Raw genomic sequence first — 14,113 nt, 5'->3', positions numbered from 1 at the left:
CTGGATGTGATTTTTGAATATTATGTCATATGCATGATTATAAGCACATATGTGGTATGTCTTGACTTAAATGTGTAGTTGAGATTATGCATGAGATTGTTATGGTGCTAAAACCACCCTACGAAGGACATCCCCCAGTTTTCAGGCTCTGCCACGCGATGCAGGATTCCGCTGGGTATGAGATATTTGGTCTCAGGCTCTGCCCACGCGATGCAGGATTCCGTTGGGTATTGAGATAATTGGTCTTCAGGCTCCGCGAGCGTATTGAGATATTTAGTGCTCTGCTGGACGTGAGTGGTCCGCAGGTATAACAGATTTATTGGCTCTGCCTGGACGTTGAGTGGTCTGCCAGGTATGACAGATTTTATGGCTCTGCTGGACGTTGAGTGGTCCGCAGTTGACAGATTTTATGGTCTGCCTGGGCGTGAGTGGTCTTTTTTTTTTCGCATTCTCGTTTTTCATGCTCATGCTTCCGTGTGCGTTATTTGTTTTGTTACGAAAATTTTTTTGTTGTTTTTTCTGTTACGCAGGTAAGACAGTTTCAGTGGCTCTGCCCGTGCGATGATAGATCTTGCCGGGTATGACAGATTTTATTGGCTCTGCCTGGACGTTGAGTGGTCCGCCAGGTATGACAGATTTTATTGGCTCTGCCTGGGCGTTGAGTGGTCCGCCAGGTATGACAGTTTCAGTGGCTCTGCCCGTGCGATGATAGATCTTGCCGGGTATGACAGATTTTATTGGCTCTGCCTGGGCGTTGAGTGGTCCGCCAGGTATGACAGATTTTTCCCCCAGGGTACTAGTTGCGGTGAGGGTTTTCTGTTATTAATATCATAATCAGTTTTAGAATGTTCAAAATCACATTCAGTTCTGAGTATCAGTTATGAGCGATAGTCTCAATATGAGTTTTCAAAATGTTAAGAGAGCCTTCAATATTAGCCACAGTTTTAAAATAAGATATCAGCTTATAGTTTTCAGTATCAGTGAAAGTTACAGTATCCAATTTAAAGTTCAGTCATCAGCACAAAGTTTACAGTATTCCAAAATCAGTTATCAATTTTATATCATCACAATAGTTATAAATTTAGTTACCAGATTTTGTCTTGTGAATCATGAGTGTTCATTGAATGATGGTTTGGATGTTTACAGCATGACTAGTAGAGTTGTTATTTCAGAATCACATGCATGAGAACCTTTAGTATCAGTTTACTGTTTCCAAACAGGATATCGGTTTAAAGTTTTCAGATACCAGCCTGCAGTTTTCAGTATCAGTTAATAGTTCAGTTTTCAGTATATGATGGATAGTTTGCATTAGCTATATGAAACAGTTGATGTTTGTAGCATGATTCATAGAAAACATTGTCTTTAGAACCATGAGCATTTACAGCTATTCTTTAAGTTCTCATAAAAGAGTTTTCAATATTTGGTGATGAGCTAGGATTCAGAAATTGTTGTCAGTTTAATTGATCATATTATAATACTTAGAACAACTTTAGAAAACGAGTTATACATGCATACAGGATGATTAGCTACCACCATATCATGTTCATAGAATCATGTTGTTTTCAGGATTTCATAAGAACTATTGCATGCCATGACTATTGTTGAAGAATGTTTTGCAAACTCACCGCAATCCCCCACTCACTGAGTATTTCAGCTCACCCCTTTTTAGACCCTTTTTCCCAGGTTCACAGGAAGAGTCGTGCTGAGGAGTGATTCCTCTCGAGGTTGGGCCCTTACGTCACCAACTCATCATGTGTGTAAAAATGTCATGCTTGTTACCGCTACCGAATTATGTTTTATCCTTATGATTATCTCTTGTGTTGATTATAAAAGATATGAATATCTGATACCATCCGTTTTTGGATTTTATGAACGTACAAGTTAGCTTTCAGATTTTCAAAATCTTATGTGTTTATGCTTTCAAAACGAGTCCAAGCAAATGTCTTTATGAAAAACTTATTTAGAGTACCGGTTTTTTTTTAGATTCCCACACGGCACGTGTCGGCCGCCCGAGTCTCATAGGTGCGCCCGGAGCTTATGGGGTAGGGAGGGTCGAGGCGGGTCGTGTCAATCTCAATGTCTTCAGGATAAATGGAGAAACACAATAGACATTGCTTTAGATGAGTAGGAAGTTCATCATAGCTTAGCTGCAGAGAAGGCATGATCGAGTTGTTTTCTTCTTCAGCTAATTTGAGAAAATCTTGATGAATCTTGTTCCATTCAGTAAGGGAGTCAAGTTTTGGCGCAAGTAAGGCTCCTATTGTCTTGATTGCTAGCGGGAGTCCCTTACATTTATGCAAAATTTCTCTGCCTTCTTTTTCCAAGTGGTTATTTGGGCATTTTCCATTGCTTCTGTCAAATGCAAACTTGCAGAATAACGACCAACTCTCTTCTTCATCTAAGAGTCTGGGTCGATGAATTCTTGAGTTGTCAACTCCCATGAGCTTTATAACAGCTTCATTTCTGGATATAATGATATAGATACTATGTTTATTACATAAACTACTCCAAAACTTTGTTTCCATCCTCCAAACGTCATCCATAACAATTAGGCTTTTTTTTGTACCAAGTTTTTCGCGAATTTTGCGCAATAGACAACCTTCATCAAATCTAGAGCCTTCCTCTCCTAATTGTTTCAGCATGACCCTCATAATCCTTTCTGTAGAGAAATTGTTAGAAACTGGAACCCAAATCGTCTCATCAAAATACTTGATTACATCTCTGTCATTGAATATTTCCTGGGCAATTGTAGTTTTGCCTAAACCTCCCATCCCTACAATGCCAAACTGACGATGTCGTTGATCAGTGAACAGCCAATTTTTTATCTTTTTTATATCATTTTGCAAACCAATAGGCTCAGATGGGTCATAATCCTGTGCCCCTGGGAAATATCTTTTATTTTGGTATGCTTCATATCCTCCATTGATTAGCCCCTTTGATCTCCAAGGATACGCCTGCAAGGAACGCTCTATACTTTCAATCCGTAAATTAATACCTTTCAATTTCTTTCCTGTCCTTATTAAAAAATACAATTCACGAGATGAGAATCTCCAGTTGCAGGCTGATGATCCATCATATTCCGATATTCACCTCTAATTTGGCAGTCTGTCAGTATATCATCAGCTTCATAAATTAGTTTTCTCATATTCAGCAACACCATCTTGAGATCATTCCCATTACTCCCAAGGTTTTCCGCGGACAAGAAGGCCCTCATAAGTTCAAGCTTAGTCCTCATTACTTCAAATTGATCTTTAAAATCAATTGCATTCTGAGCTTGAACTTGTAATGCACGTAACACTGAATTTAATAAGACAGTAATCATCGCTTCTGTTGCCATCGTCTTGCTTGTATTTTATCTGTGAATTGATTTTCAAAGTCATGATATAGTAAATAAACTCTCAACAGACAGAATTAGTTGAATATAATCACTTCTCTATATAAATATATACTTTCACAGGAAAGGTATATATTAAAGTTAAATCAGTTCACATTCCACTGTTGTGTACTCTATATTAGGTATTAAAAAGATATCACCCTCTTTGGTCTTCACTGTTACCATGGCCCATTAAATCGAACGGTGAAACGGAACTTGGATTATTTCAGACCCAGCAAATAGCCAATGATGCCTACGAGGCTACGAGGAAGAGAAATTCATGGCTACTTAATAATAACATCTGAGCTTTCAAAAATAAGAGAATGCTGTTTGTTCGATGGGAATGATTTTGTCTGGGAATTTATGATGTTTGGAGGTCATGCTGGATCTGGCTTGCGTGCTGCAGTTCTAAGTCAGGATTAAATAAGGGATTTGTGACTTATTGAGAGTGGTATTTCACTCTTTATGCGGAACGTAACATAACTTGAATTAAAAGTAGCTTTAGTTTAGTGCAAAAATGGGAGGTACATGGCTGCATGCAGTGGCTTTGTTTCTAACTTAATAACTCAGAATTTTTTCGTTCTTTTTCTTTTTGCGTTTCGAATCGAAAATTATTGAGTTTGTGTAATAGACAGTATATCTTGTTTGTCCCACAGGATTTATTTAACTAGAGCTTTAGATGATGATTAGAGGTCGAGAAGTTGCTGGGATCAAAGCTTGTTTAGAACTTGAAGTTGCTGGAATGAGTTGTTAAACTTGGAATTTGCTGGAAACAAGCGAAAGATAGAAGGGATGAGAATTTTTTTTTTTTTATTTTGAAAAATACATGTGGGATTTTGTAAAATATGATTTTTGTTTGATGATGGATTTGATTGACATAAGGAATTGATATAAATTGTTTTTTTTTTTTTTTTTGGTACATTTTTTATATTTACAATTTAAGACCACATAAGATAAAACATTGCTTGGGATATTACTTGCAATGTGTAACATTATTCTACAATTATATATAAATTATACTATCTAACAAATACATTCAATTTAATGAATTAGAATTCAATCACACCAAAAGAAAGACTAAACCCCCCCAAACCCACCACCCCCCCCCCCCCCCCCCGCCCCCCCCGCCCTAACTGCATAGTATATCTTTGTACAGCTTTTTTCTTACCCAAAAGAATAATGTTTTTATTTTTTAAACTAATTGCATTTCTATTTTGATATGATTTCTTAAATAAATAGAAACTCAAACACACAAGAAAATCACAAAAAGAAAAAGAAAATTCTCTACAAATGTCTATTTTATTGGACATTTTATTTTGAGCACACTGATTATGCTTTTAATATTCCACAATTTTAATTCTTTATATATTTATTTATTACCTATAGTTGTGTACGGGTGTTTATTATTCTAAGCTTATGTTATTATATCCATTCCTTTGAGGGATTGTTGAGTATTAAGTAGATCCATGATTTACATATATTCAATAACCTTTTACAAGCCATTGCTTTCTAATTTTTTTTTCTCTCCACTCTTGATCTCCTCTATGTTCTTTCTTTCCCATCTCTTCTTCCTCTTCCTCAATCTTTTTACTTTCTAGATCTAACAATTATAATGGTAAAGCATTAGTTATGGTTGCTGGCTGCGACAGGAGACTCGTAGCTATGCTTTGCAGTGCTGCTCCGTGCCAAGGGTGGACTTGTCTCCCTTATGTTTCTGTTTAATTGACTTTGTTTTTAATGAGTTTCAATTACTACTGCATTTGATTTAATTGTTTGTACAAAATAAAAATGTTAGTTTGTTCTTGAGTTAAATTGTTCATTTAGAGATGAAATTTTATGATGAAATATGAAGCAGAATGTAGAAAATATTTAGAGAGGGAATTTTCCCTGAGAAATAAGAGAAAATTAAAAAAAAAAAAAAGGAGGAAAAAGAAATTAAATTTTTAACTTGATAATTGGTGCAAAAGGGTAAAATAGACTTTTACTTTTAAAATTGAATATTAAAAAATTATTTGGAAGAAAACCTAATTTTTAACTGACATCAGGGGGTTGTTTAATACTTTTCATAAATCATGGGTCTGTTAATACTTGACGATCTCTGGGGGGCTGAATAATAACCCTTCTAAGCTTTGATGCTTCTCTACCAAGTCTAAACTCTTCTTCTCGTATTAGATAGTAAAAGCACTGTTAATTCAGAGTTCTAATGGAGTTGGCTGATAGTAATTAGATAGAATTCTTGTCCTTTTAATAATCAAGTAAATTGTTTACATAATATAAAAAATGAAAGAGAAAATCTTTGTTATTTGTGTAATCCTATAACCATATATAACTTTGAGAATCAAGAGTAACATCAGAATTGCTTATTTATTTGTTATTTTTTTCTTCTTAAGGGTATTTATGTTTAGAATCTGTAATATTAACGGTGTGTTTCCACTGATATTTCCTACACTGAATGTCCATATGAAGAAATTACTGGATTAGTATATTTTCTCTTCAGCTTCTTACCATACATCTCAGATATATATATAATAAAATGGTAAAGTAACCAACAGATTTGCTTCTCACTTGCTTAAATATAAATAATCTTTATGTTTGAACAATACACTTCTTAAGTGAGCTTAACCTTAACTTGTGAGAAGAATATCATGACTTATTTTGATAGATAGATAACCTTAACAACTTTTGAGCTGTTTTCAGAGATCATTCCACACCCACATAAAAGAAATTAGTTAGAGATATTAAGAACGTACCGAAATTTTGCAAGTAGAACCTTGATCGAGTGTGTGCCAACTTTCGGTCTTGAGAACAGACAGATCTGGATCGTAGGTATCTGGTGAACACAGAAAACTTCGATGGATTTAACTCATGGAAATAGATGATAGGGATGTTAAAAAAGGGGAAGAAAAGTTTAGGATTTACTTCGGAGAAATGGAGTTGTGATTTTGTGGACGAAGCGCAGCTTGATCTACAAGTGAACTCTGCACAGAAGGACAGAAAAAATAAAATAGGATGACTTCCAATTAGTAATTCAAATAGAAATTCCAAATAGGAAATTTAATCCGACAATTTTTTGGAATTTCCAAAAACTGTTACATAAACGTAGTAATTCTCTCTCGCTCTCTTTTTTTTTTTTAATAGTTTTTCACTTTCTTCCTTTGGTGCCTCCCAATTAATGTTGACTTTACGCGTTATATGGAATGTAAATATTGGACTCAGTGTCACATGGAATGCAATTTAACTACTAACACACAAATTTGGTAAATAATAATATTAGGCTATGATAACGGTGATGGGTCTTCAATATTCCTCCGAATTTGGAGGTCTTTGGGGTCTTCTAGTTCTATCCAACCAAGCTATGAGGAAGCATGAATAAATCGTGTATGGTGATCCCAGGTTTCAACTCCTTTTGAAGCTTGGGTTTATATTTCTGGGGGCTACTTTTTAAGGATTGTAAAATTATAGGCTTACAATATAGTTACTACAAGTAAGGGGTCACTTAGAAAATGATGGCGCATCATCCATGTGATGCCATCATGATCGCATACTTTCTTGGTCCCCCCCTGTGCCCCCACCCCCTCCCTCCCCTTCCCCGTACTTCAGAAAATGATGGCGCAGGATACAAATTAATTCTGTTTTATTGAATAAATTAGATATTCCATGGGGTCATTTCAGATTTCAAGGAGGGATTAGGACAAGGCCAATCTCCTCATCAGGCTAGGAAAAACATCTATTATGAAATATTGATGCTTTGCAATTATGATAATATGCCATGATTGACGGTGGTATTACCGTTAATGCTGATTTTACGTGTTATATGGAATGTAATATTGGACTGTGTGTCACATGGAATGCACTCAAAATTCACTTTCATTATCATGTGTGTAAAGAGACAAAGAAAATGTGAAAAGAGAAAATCATTTATTTTTCTATTTTTGTCTCTTATATACATGTCATAATGAGAGTAAAACAGTCATAAAAAGTATGCTCCTAACACTCTTAAATAAATGATAATATGCCATGATTGATGGTGGTATTACCGTTTTACAGGTCCATTGTTAAATAAAATTTGTAAGTTTATCTTTATGGTATTATTAAGTTAATGCGTTGGTTAATATAGACATTGTTATTAAGTAAACATTTTACAGACTGCATTTTCTTAGCTCAAAAGAGACCATTAATTTGCTACCATTAAATTGTGGGATATAAAGAGGGTGAGCAAAAGACAATTAATTCTTGAATTACATACAATATAGGGTTCATGCCACTTTAATAAATCTTTGAATATTAATCTTTTACATTTGTAAAACCAGCCAAGCAAATTAACATAGTGTATGAGCTAAAAATCGTATTAGATCTGACGAGGTCCAATAACATCATAAATATGACATGGCCCAAGGCCTTGGCCTAATTCCGATCGAGCCCACGCTTAAACTACCTTGTGAATTGTCTGCTTAATGAGTTGGGCTACTTTACGAGTTAGGCTGAACTGGTCAGGCCCATTCGCCCACAGTAGTCCATAATAGGGACCTGAGTTCTAGCCAATTTCCTCTTCTAATAAGATCTTAGATCCTACCCAAAGAGGAAAACCTGAACCAATAAAGGCAGGAAATCTAACCTTATTCCAAAGGGAGAACTCCGAGTCCTACTAGGAATCAGACCCTTCGGGCTCACTATATAAACAGAGGCAAACTCTCACATTAGGGATTGAGAAATCACCCCTAAGTTATAGTATTCTCACTCCCAAGCTCTTAGCATATTCTGACAACATTCAGATGTTACTAAAGCCCCCTCAACCGCAAGGGAATACTCGGCAGGTTCATCATGATTGTCAATGGTTTACACCACAAGATTATGTCTTTACAAGTTTAATTGTAAATTTTATCATTTACACAAAGAACATGTATATATCTCAAGTAATTGATCAAACAACATTACAAGAACCACACAACTCAAGCAACACCAATCCATAGCAATAACATCGTTCCCACACATGTAGGGCTAGTGTTGTCTTCAACTCATAGTGTCTATAGAGCTAGTTTTGCTCCATTTGTCTTGTCGTTTACATCAGCATTACAATCATACATATTACAAGGAGAATAATGATGTTCATTTATTTCATTTTGTAAGGGGCAAATCGAAAAATTGGTCTTCTCACACTTAAAATTTTAAACTGTCTTCATGGTCAACTTCTTCACTTTTGAAAAACAACGAAACAGGGGTAAATTTCTCTTTAATTTTATATTGTCCTTTATCATGCAACGGCTTATTGATGGCGTGTCATGGTTGGGGAGGAACTTGATACATTTCAGATTCAATGGGGGTAAGGCAATTCAAAACTGCATATTTTCTGAAACAGTCGGGGGCAAAGGTGATAATTTAATTTGAAATAAAGTAGAATATTCCTTGGGGTCATCTTAGATTTTTAGGAGGAATTAGGACAAAGCTTATCACCTCATAGGACAAGGAAAAACATCTATTATGAATTATTGGCGCTTTGCAATTATGATAGTTCCTCAATACTCCGCAGAAAATGTATCAGGTCAAATTGAGTTGAACATTAGCACGTGATAAACATCCATATGTAATATCAAAATAACCAAGAATAAAATGAAATTTACACTTACAGAGTTTCTAGACATGGCAAGTTGGTGGAGTTTGGGAAAGCAAAACCGATGCTTTTCAGATCACTAACTTGTTTGGAATAAACAAAGGCATTCAATAGTATTGAACGTAAGTATAAAGAGTTCGTTTAAAAATTCTATAAAGATATTTAATACTTTTCTACTGAGAGTGAGTTTGATATAAATAGTCACTGTAAAATTTATAATAAGATTTACACACTACGCCATGAAAAGTTGGTCTCAATAATGTTATATTTTCATATGTAGAATAATTAGATATAAAAATAACAACAAATGCTTGTTAATAATACAAAGTTGGGTGGCTTGAAACATTTAAAATTCGACAAGTTTGTTTTTAGTTTTATCATATTTTGTGGTGAGGATTTTGTAATGAGTATGTGTATTTATCCACCCATTCATACATAGTTCTATCTATGATATCAATCGCAACTCGGTCGGGCCAGCAGTATTATCGTTACTAGAAGTACACTCCACTTTTGTCTCTATTTATGGTTGATAACAAGGAATATGGACTACTTAGATCTCCATTATCCTGCAGCCTTCATAGTTAATCTTGAAAGGATTATTAATACCTCATAGGACAAGGAAAAACATCTATTGTGAATTATTGGCGTTTTGCAATTATGATGGATCAAAATTAAGGATATGAAAGAAAATGTGATGTGTGTTTACCATGTCTCTTTTACACTCTCTTTCGCTTTATGATGTGTGTAAAAAGATAAAGAAAATATGAAAAGAAAAAATTATTTATTTTTATAATTTTGTCTTTTGTACACACCTATAACAATAAAAGTAAAGGAGTAAGAAAAAGTGTGCTCCTACCACTTTTAAATTGATCAGTATTAAAGATGTGAAATGAAATTGCTGAGAGAGAAAGCAATGTGAAAGTCGACGTAAAGTTTTTTTTATAAGAAAGACTATAGAGTAGACAAATTCTGGAATCCAACCACATGCAGAAATCGAGGTCATTATCTAAGAGTGTGGACGGGGTAGTCATGAAAGCCACCATACGATTGTGAAGAAGGATAAAATTGTGCAACATTATTAGCAAATAATGCGTGTGCAGATTCATTTCCAGTTGATCACAAGGAGATATTAGGTGGTGCTGAAGTTAAGGAATTCACAACAGGATTAAGGAGAGGAGTTAGATTAAATCCAGGAGCTGCATTAAGGGCTGGATTAAAACTAGAGGTTGTATTATAACAAGGAGCTGCAAATCCTTGGTATCCATGATAAAAACAATGATAACATTGGAGGGCTGAGTGCCCTGTCTTTCCACAGACCGACAGATTAACTTTAGCCTGAAATAGCCTCCTCTTCCTCGACCTCCGCCCCTTATTACATTAGTATTGAACATTTGTGCATTGGGAGTAAAAAGATGAGAGGCCTTTATATATGGAGATCTAACATTTCCTCCTCCCAAACTTCCTGAATTTCCAATACTAGTAGGTCCCAGAGTACCACCAGCTAAAAAATTCTAAGGATAAGAGCCCATTTGGTGATATGGAGCCAAATTTGATTGAATTACAATGGTTGGGTGCTCAGATTGATTGAATTGAGATAGGCTAGTAGGATTTTGTTTGGAAGCTATCAATGTAGAAGTCAAGTGATCATGAAAGTTCAGATGTGCACTGTCTGCTTTTCTAGATGCATCTCATGTTTATGGAGTACAACTAGTGCCTCTTGGAGAGTTACATGATTGATAGTAAAGGTCAAACTTGCCACTACACCATCATACTCTGGTCCTAGACCATCGAGTATATATAAGAGAAGTTCCTCATCTCCGATTTGTACACCACTAGCTATCAATTCATTACCCAACTCTCTCATTCGTAAAACATATTCATTAATAGTTAAAGAATGCTTCTTTATTGTTTGTAATAGATTTCTTAAATGTAGAGTCTGTGCCTTTGAGAAGGATTGAAAGTGTAGCTCTAATGTGTTCCGTGGGAAAATGAGAGAATTTGAGAGAGTAATTGAAAGGAGCAATAACGAAATTGTCTTCTTAACAGAAATTTTATACAGTTAGGGCAGATACTTCCCTTTTTATACAACTATTCTTTACAAAATGACAGTGCTTTAGCACATATTAAAACAACCCCGTTTCTTGCATTTTATATTTTTATAACCAACATTCCCTCTCAAATAGAACCGTATGGTTTGGCTTGATCTTCCTTTCAATTGCTCTATGGCTAATATGCTCCCTCAAACAAGGCCACGTAGCTTATGCTAATTTTTCATGATAACACCTGGTATTTCAATAAGGACATTTAGAGCCAAAAAACCTGCCTATCTCAAATCCAAAAAATTTAGTAGTGCACAGCCAACATGAGAGAGAACACACATAGACACAACACTTAGCATTATACAAATTGAACAATATCAATCACTAAGCTCCATTATTATTGTCCATTAGATCAGTATCAAGATATCCTGTAGAAAAACTGCATAATCTCCAAAGTAGAAAAATTGCATAATCTCCACCAAAAAAACTACATAATTTCCAGAGCTGAACTATATTTTACTAGCACAAGAAAGAGTTTTTCCTGCTGAACCATAACTTCAGTAAAAACAGAGCTCAACCATAGCTACATCCACATCAGAATTTAACCACAGCCATAGTTATTCAAGAACACAACCAACTTTAGAACTGGAATTTCATATCAACATCAGAACTAAGCAAAACTAAAATTTCACATCAGCATCAGAACTCAACCACGGCCATAATAATTCCAGAACACAACCAATCTTCAGAATAGAGCAATTTCTCAACCACAAGCGTCAACACATTTGCAATCAAAACTAGAATTTCACAACAACATCAGAACTCAACCACAACCATAGTAATTCTAGAACACAACCATCTTCAGAACAAAGAGTAATTCCAGAACACAACCAACTTCAGAACAGAGCAATTTCTCAATCAAAAGTGTCAACACATTTTGCAATCAAACTAGAATTTCACATCAAACATATCAAACATGAATTGAGCAGACAAAGTAAGCTGATATGCAGAGCTTGTGAATGAAGCATATAATTGCAGTTTGTTCAAATACCTTCATTATCAGGTGACTAAGACATCTTGGTAAATTACTGATGAGTTGAAGAGGAAGTAACTGAGATAGAATCGTGCTCATGAGCATCATCAATTTGAACATTCAGCTTAGCCATTAGAGTGACAAACTGAGCTACGGACTGTGCTTTGGTGGGGAGATCTACAATCTATAGTTTACTAGGGACATATTGAATTGCAATTTTCTGGGCTAACACATGCTCTCTAATATAGTGGGCATTTATTTCGATGTGCTTGGTTCTAGCATAGAAAACAACATTTGTAGTCAAAGCTCCTACACTAACATTGTCACACCAAACAATGGGTAAATGGTGAATGGTCAATCCTAACTCAGAGAACATGCTATTAAGCCAGGCCACTTCTATAGCAGTTTGAGCTAAAGCCTTATATTCTTCTTCAGTGGAGGAGAGGGCTACCACCTTTGCTTTTAAGAACTCCATTGGATGAGATTAGGTCCCAAATAAATGCAGTAGCCACTAGTAGATCATCTGTCTTCCACACTACCAGCCCAATCTGCATCAGCATAGCATTCCACAAATAATGAACAGGCTGGTCTGAATTTTAACTCATAATGCAGTGTACCTTTGACATATCAAAGTACCCTTTTGCAAGCTTGCCATTGATGATCAGTTGGAGCTTGAAGAAACTAACTTAGCTTGTTGATAGTAAAGCTAATATTAGGTCTAGTTAAGGTTAAATATTGAAGAGCCCCAATGGTGCTTCTATACAAACTTGGGTTGTCAAAGATTGGGCTATCACTTGGGAATAGCTTGACACCTGTAACCATTGGTGTGGGACAGATATTAGACTCCAACATCCTGGTCTTAGCGAGAAGATCAGTAGCATATTTTGTTTGCTTTAAGTGGATGCCCGAGGAAGTCCTACTAGCCTCTAATCCAAGAAAGTACTTCAAAGAGCCAAGAGTCTTTAATGCAAAATTAGAATTTTGATTCTGCACTAGAGTGGTAATGTATGAAGAATATGAGCCTGTTATTAGAATATCGTCCACATAAACAAGGACATAGATAATACCAGAAGATTGTTGAAGCACAAACAAGCTTGAATATGAAACAACATTGTGAAAACCTTTGAGCTGAAAAGCATGTTTTAATTTGTCAAACCAGGCTCTTGGAGCTTGCTTAAGGCCATAGAGAGCTTTATGAAGCTTGCAAATAAATGAAGGTTGAGACTAATCTTCAAAACCAAGGGGTTGTTTCATGTAAATAGTTTCATTTAGAACACTATTTAGGATGGCATTATTGACATCAATTTGTTGAATATCCAAACCATTTGTATTTGTAAGAGTTAGAATAATCCTAATGGTGGAAGGTTTGATCATGGGACTAAAAGTTTTAAAGTAATCTAAACTAGAAGTTTATTGAAATCCTTTTGCTACCAACCTAGCCTTATACTTTTGCAAGGATCTATTAGCATTGAATTTGGTTCAAAAAACCCACATATTCCCTATGTATTCATGTCGGCACTAGGAGGAACAAGGCTCCAGGTTTGATTTTTGAGTAAAGAATCATACTCACACTGCATGACAGCCTTCCATTCATTTCTATCAAGAGCTTCTAGTATTGAACTAGGCTCTAGAATAGGAGATAGGCAGGTGGTTGGAAGAATTGTTTTGGTATCATTACTTGAACTAGCAGCAGCTGATTTTGCTCTAGTTTGCATAGGATGAGTGTTTTGAGCAAAGGGCTTGAAAATGTGTGGATCACTAGGGAACTTTGAGGAGGTAAGATCAACTTCAAGCAGACAAGAGGGTAAAGTGTCCTGAGAGGTAATGTAAGGTAGAGAGGAAACAATAGGTGGAGGACGAGGGGTATTTATTAATGGGATAGGATGGATAGTGGCAGATGGTGATATTGAGTTAGGAGACAAGCTATGATGGAAAGAGGGTGAGGTGTGTAATGGATTAGGCAGTGTGTTAACAATATTAGGTTATTCTGATATGTGTTTAGTTGCTATGTGTTCTTTTAGTGGTGGTGATGAATCATCAGGAAATAATTGTGGAGAGGA

General features: G+C 35.6%; 1 protein-coding gene and 1 long non-coding RNA gene across 2 annotated transcripts; both read right to left on the bottom strand.

Moving 5' to 3' along the window:
- Window positions 1-1,979: 1,979 nt before the first annotated feature.
- On the bottom strand, window positions 1,980-3,235 carry LOC116110784 (disease resistance RPP13-like protein 4). The gene is made up of 2 exons (XM_031397001.1): window positions 3,038-3,235; window positions 1,980-2,954 (listed from the first exon to the last, which is right to left on the bottom strand). Exons 1-2 carry the CDS (start codon window positions 3,233-3,235, stop codon window positions 1,980-1,982), a joined length of 1,173 nt encoding a protein of 390 aa, XP_031252861.1.
- A 50-nt stretch (window positions 3,236-3,285) lies between these two features.
- LOC116110820 lies at window positions 3,286-6,384 on the bottom strand. The gene is made up of 3 exons (XR_004124970.1): window positions 6,293-6,384; window positions 6,124-6,203; window positions 3,286-3,356 (listed from the first exon to the last, which is right to left on the bottom strand). It is a non-coding gene; the product is annotated as an uncharacterized LOC116110820 (long non-coding RNA).
- Window positions 6,385-14,113: the final 7,729 nt, after the last annotated feature.

Source organism: Pistacia vera, unplaced genomic scaffold (assembly GCF_008641045.1).
Source record: "Pistacia vera cultivar Batoury unplaced genomic scaffold, PisVer_v2 Contig614, whole genome shotgun sequence".
NCBI classification, from domain to species: domain Eukaryota; kingdom Viridiplantae; phylum Streptophyta; class Magnoliopsida; order Sapindales; family Anacardiaceae; genus Pistacia; species Pistacia vera.
The sequence above is the reverse complement of the archived record's forward strand: the minus strand, read 5'-3'. Positions and strand labels throughout refer to the sequence as shown.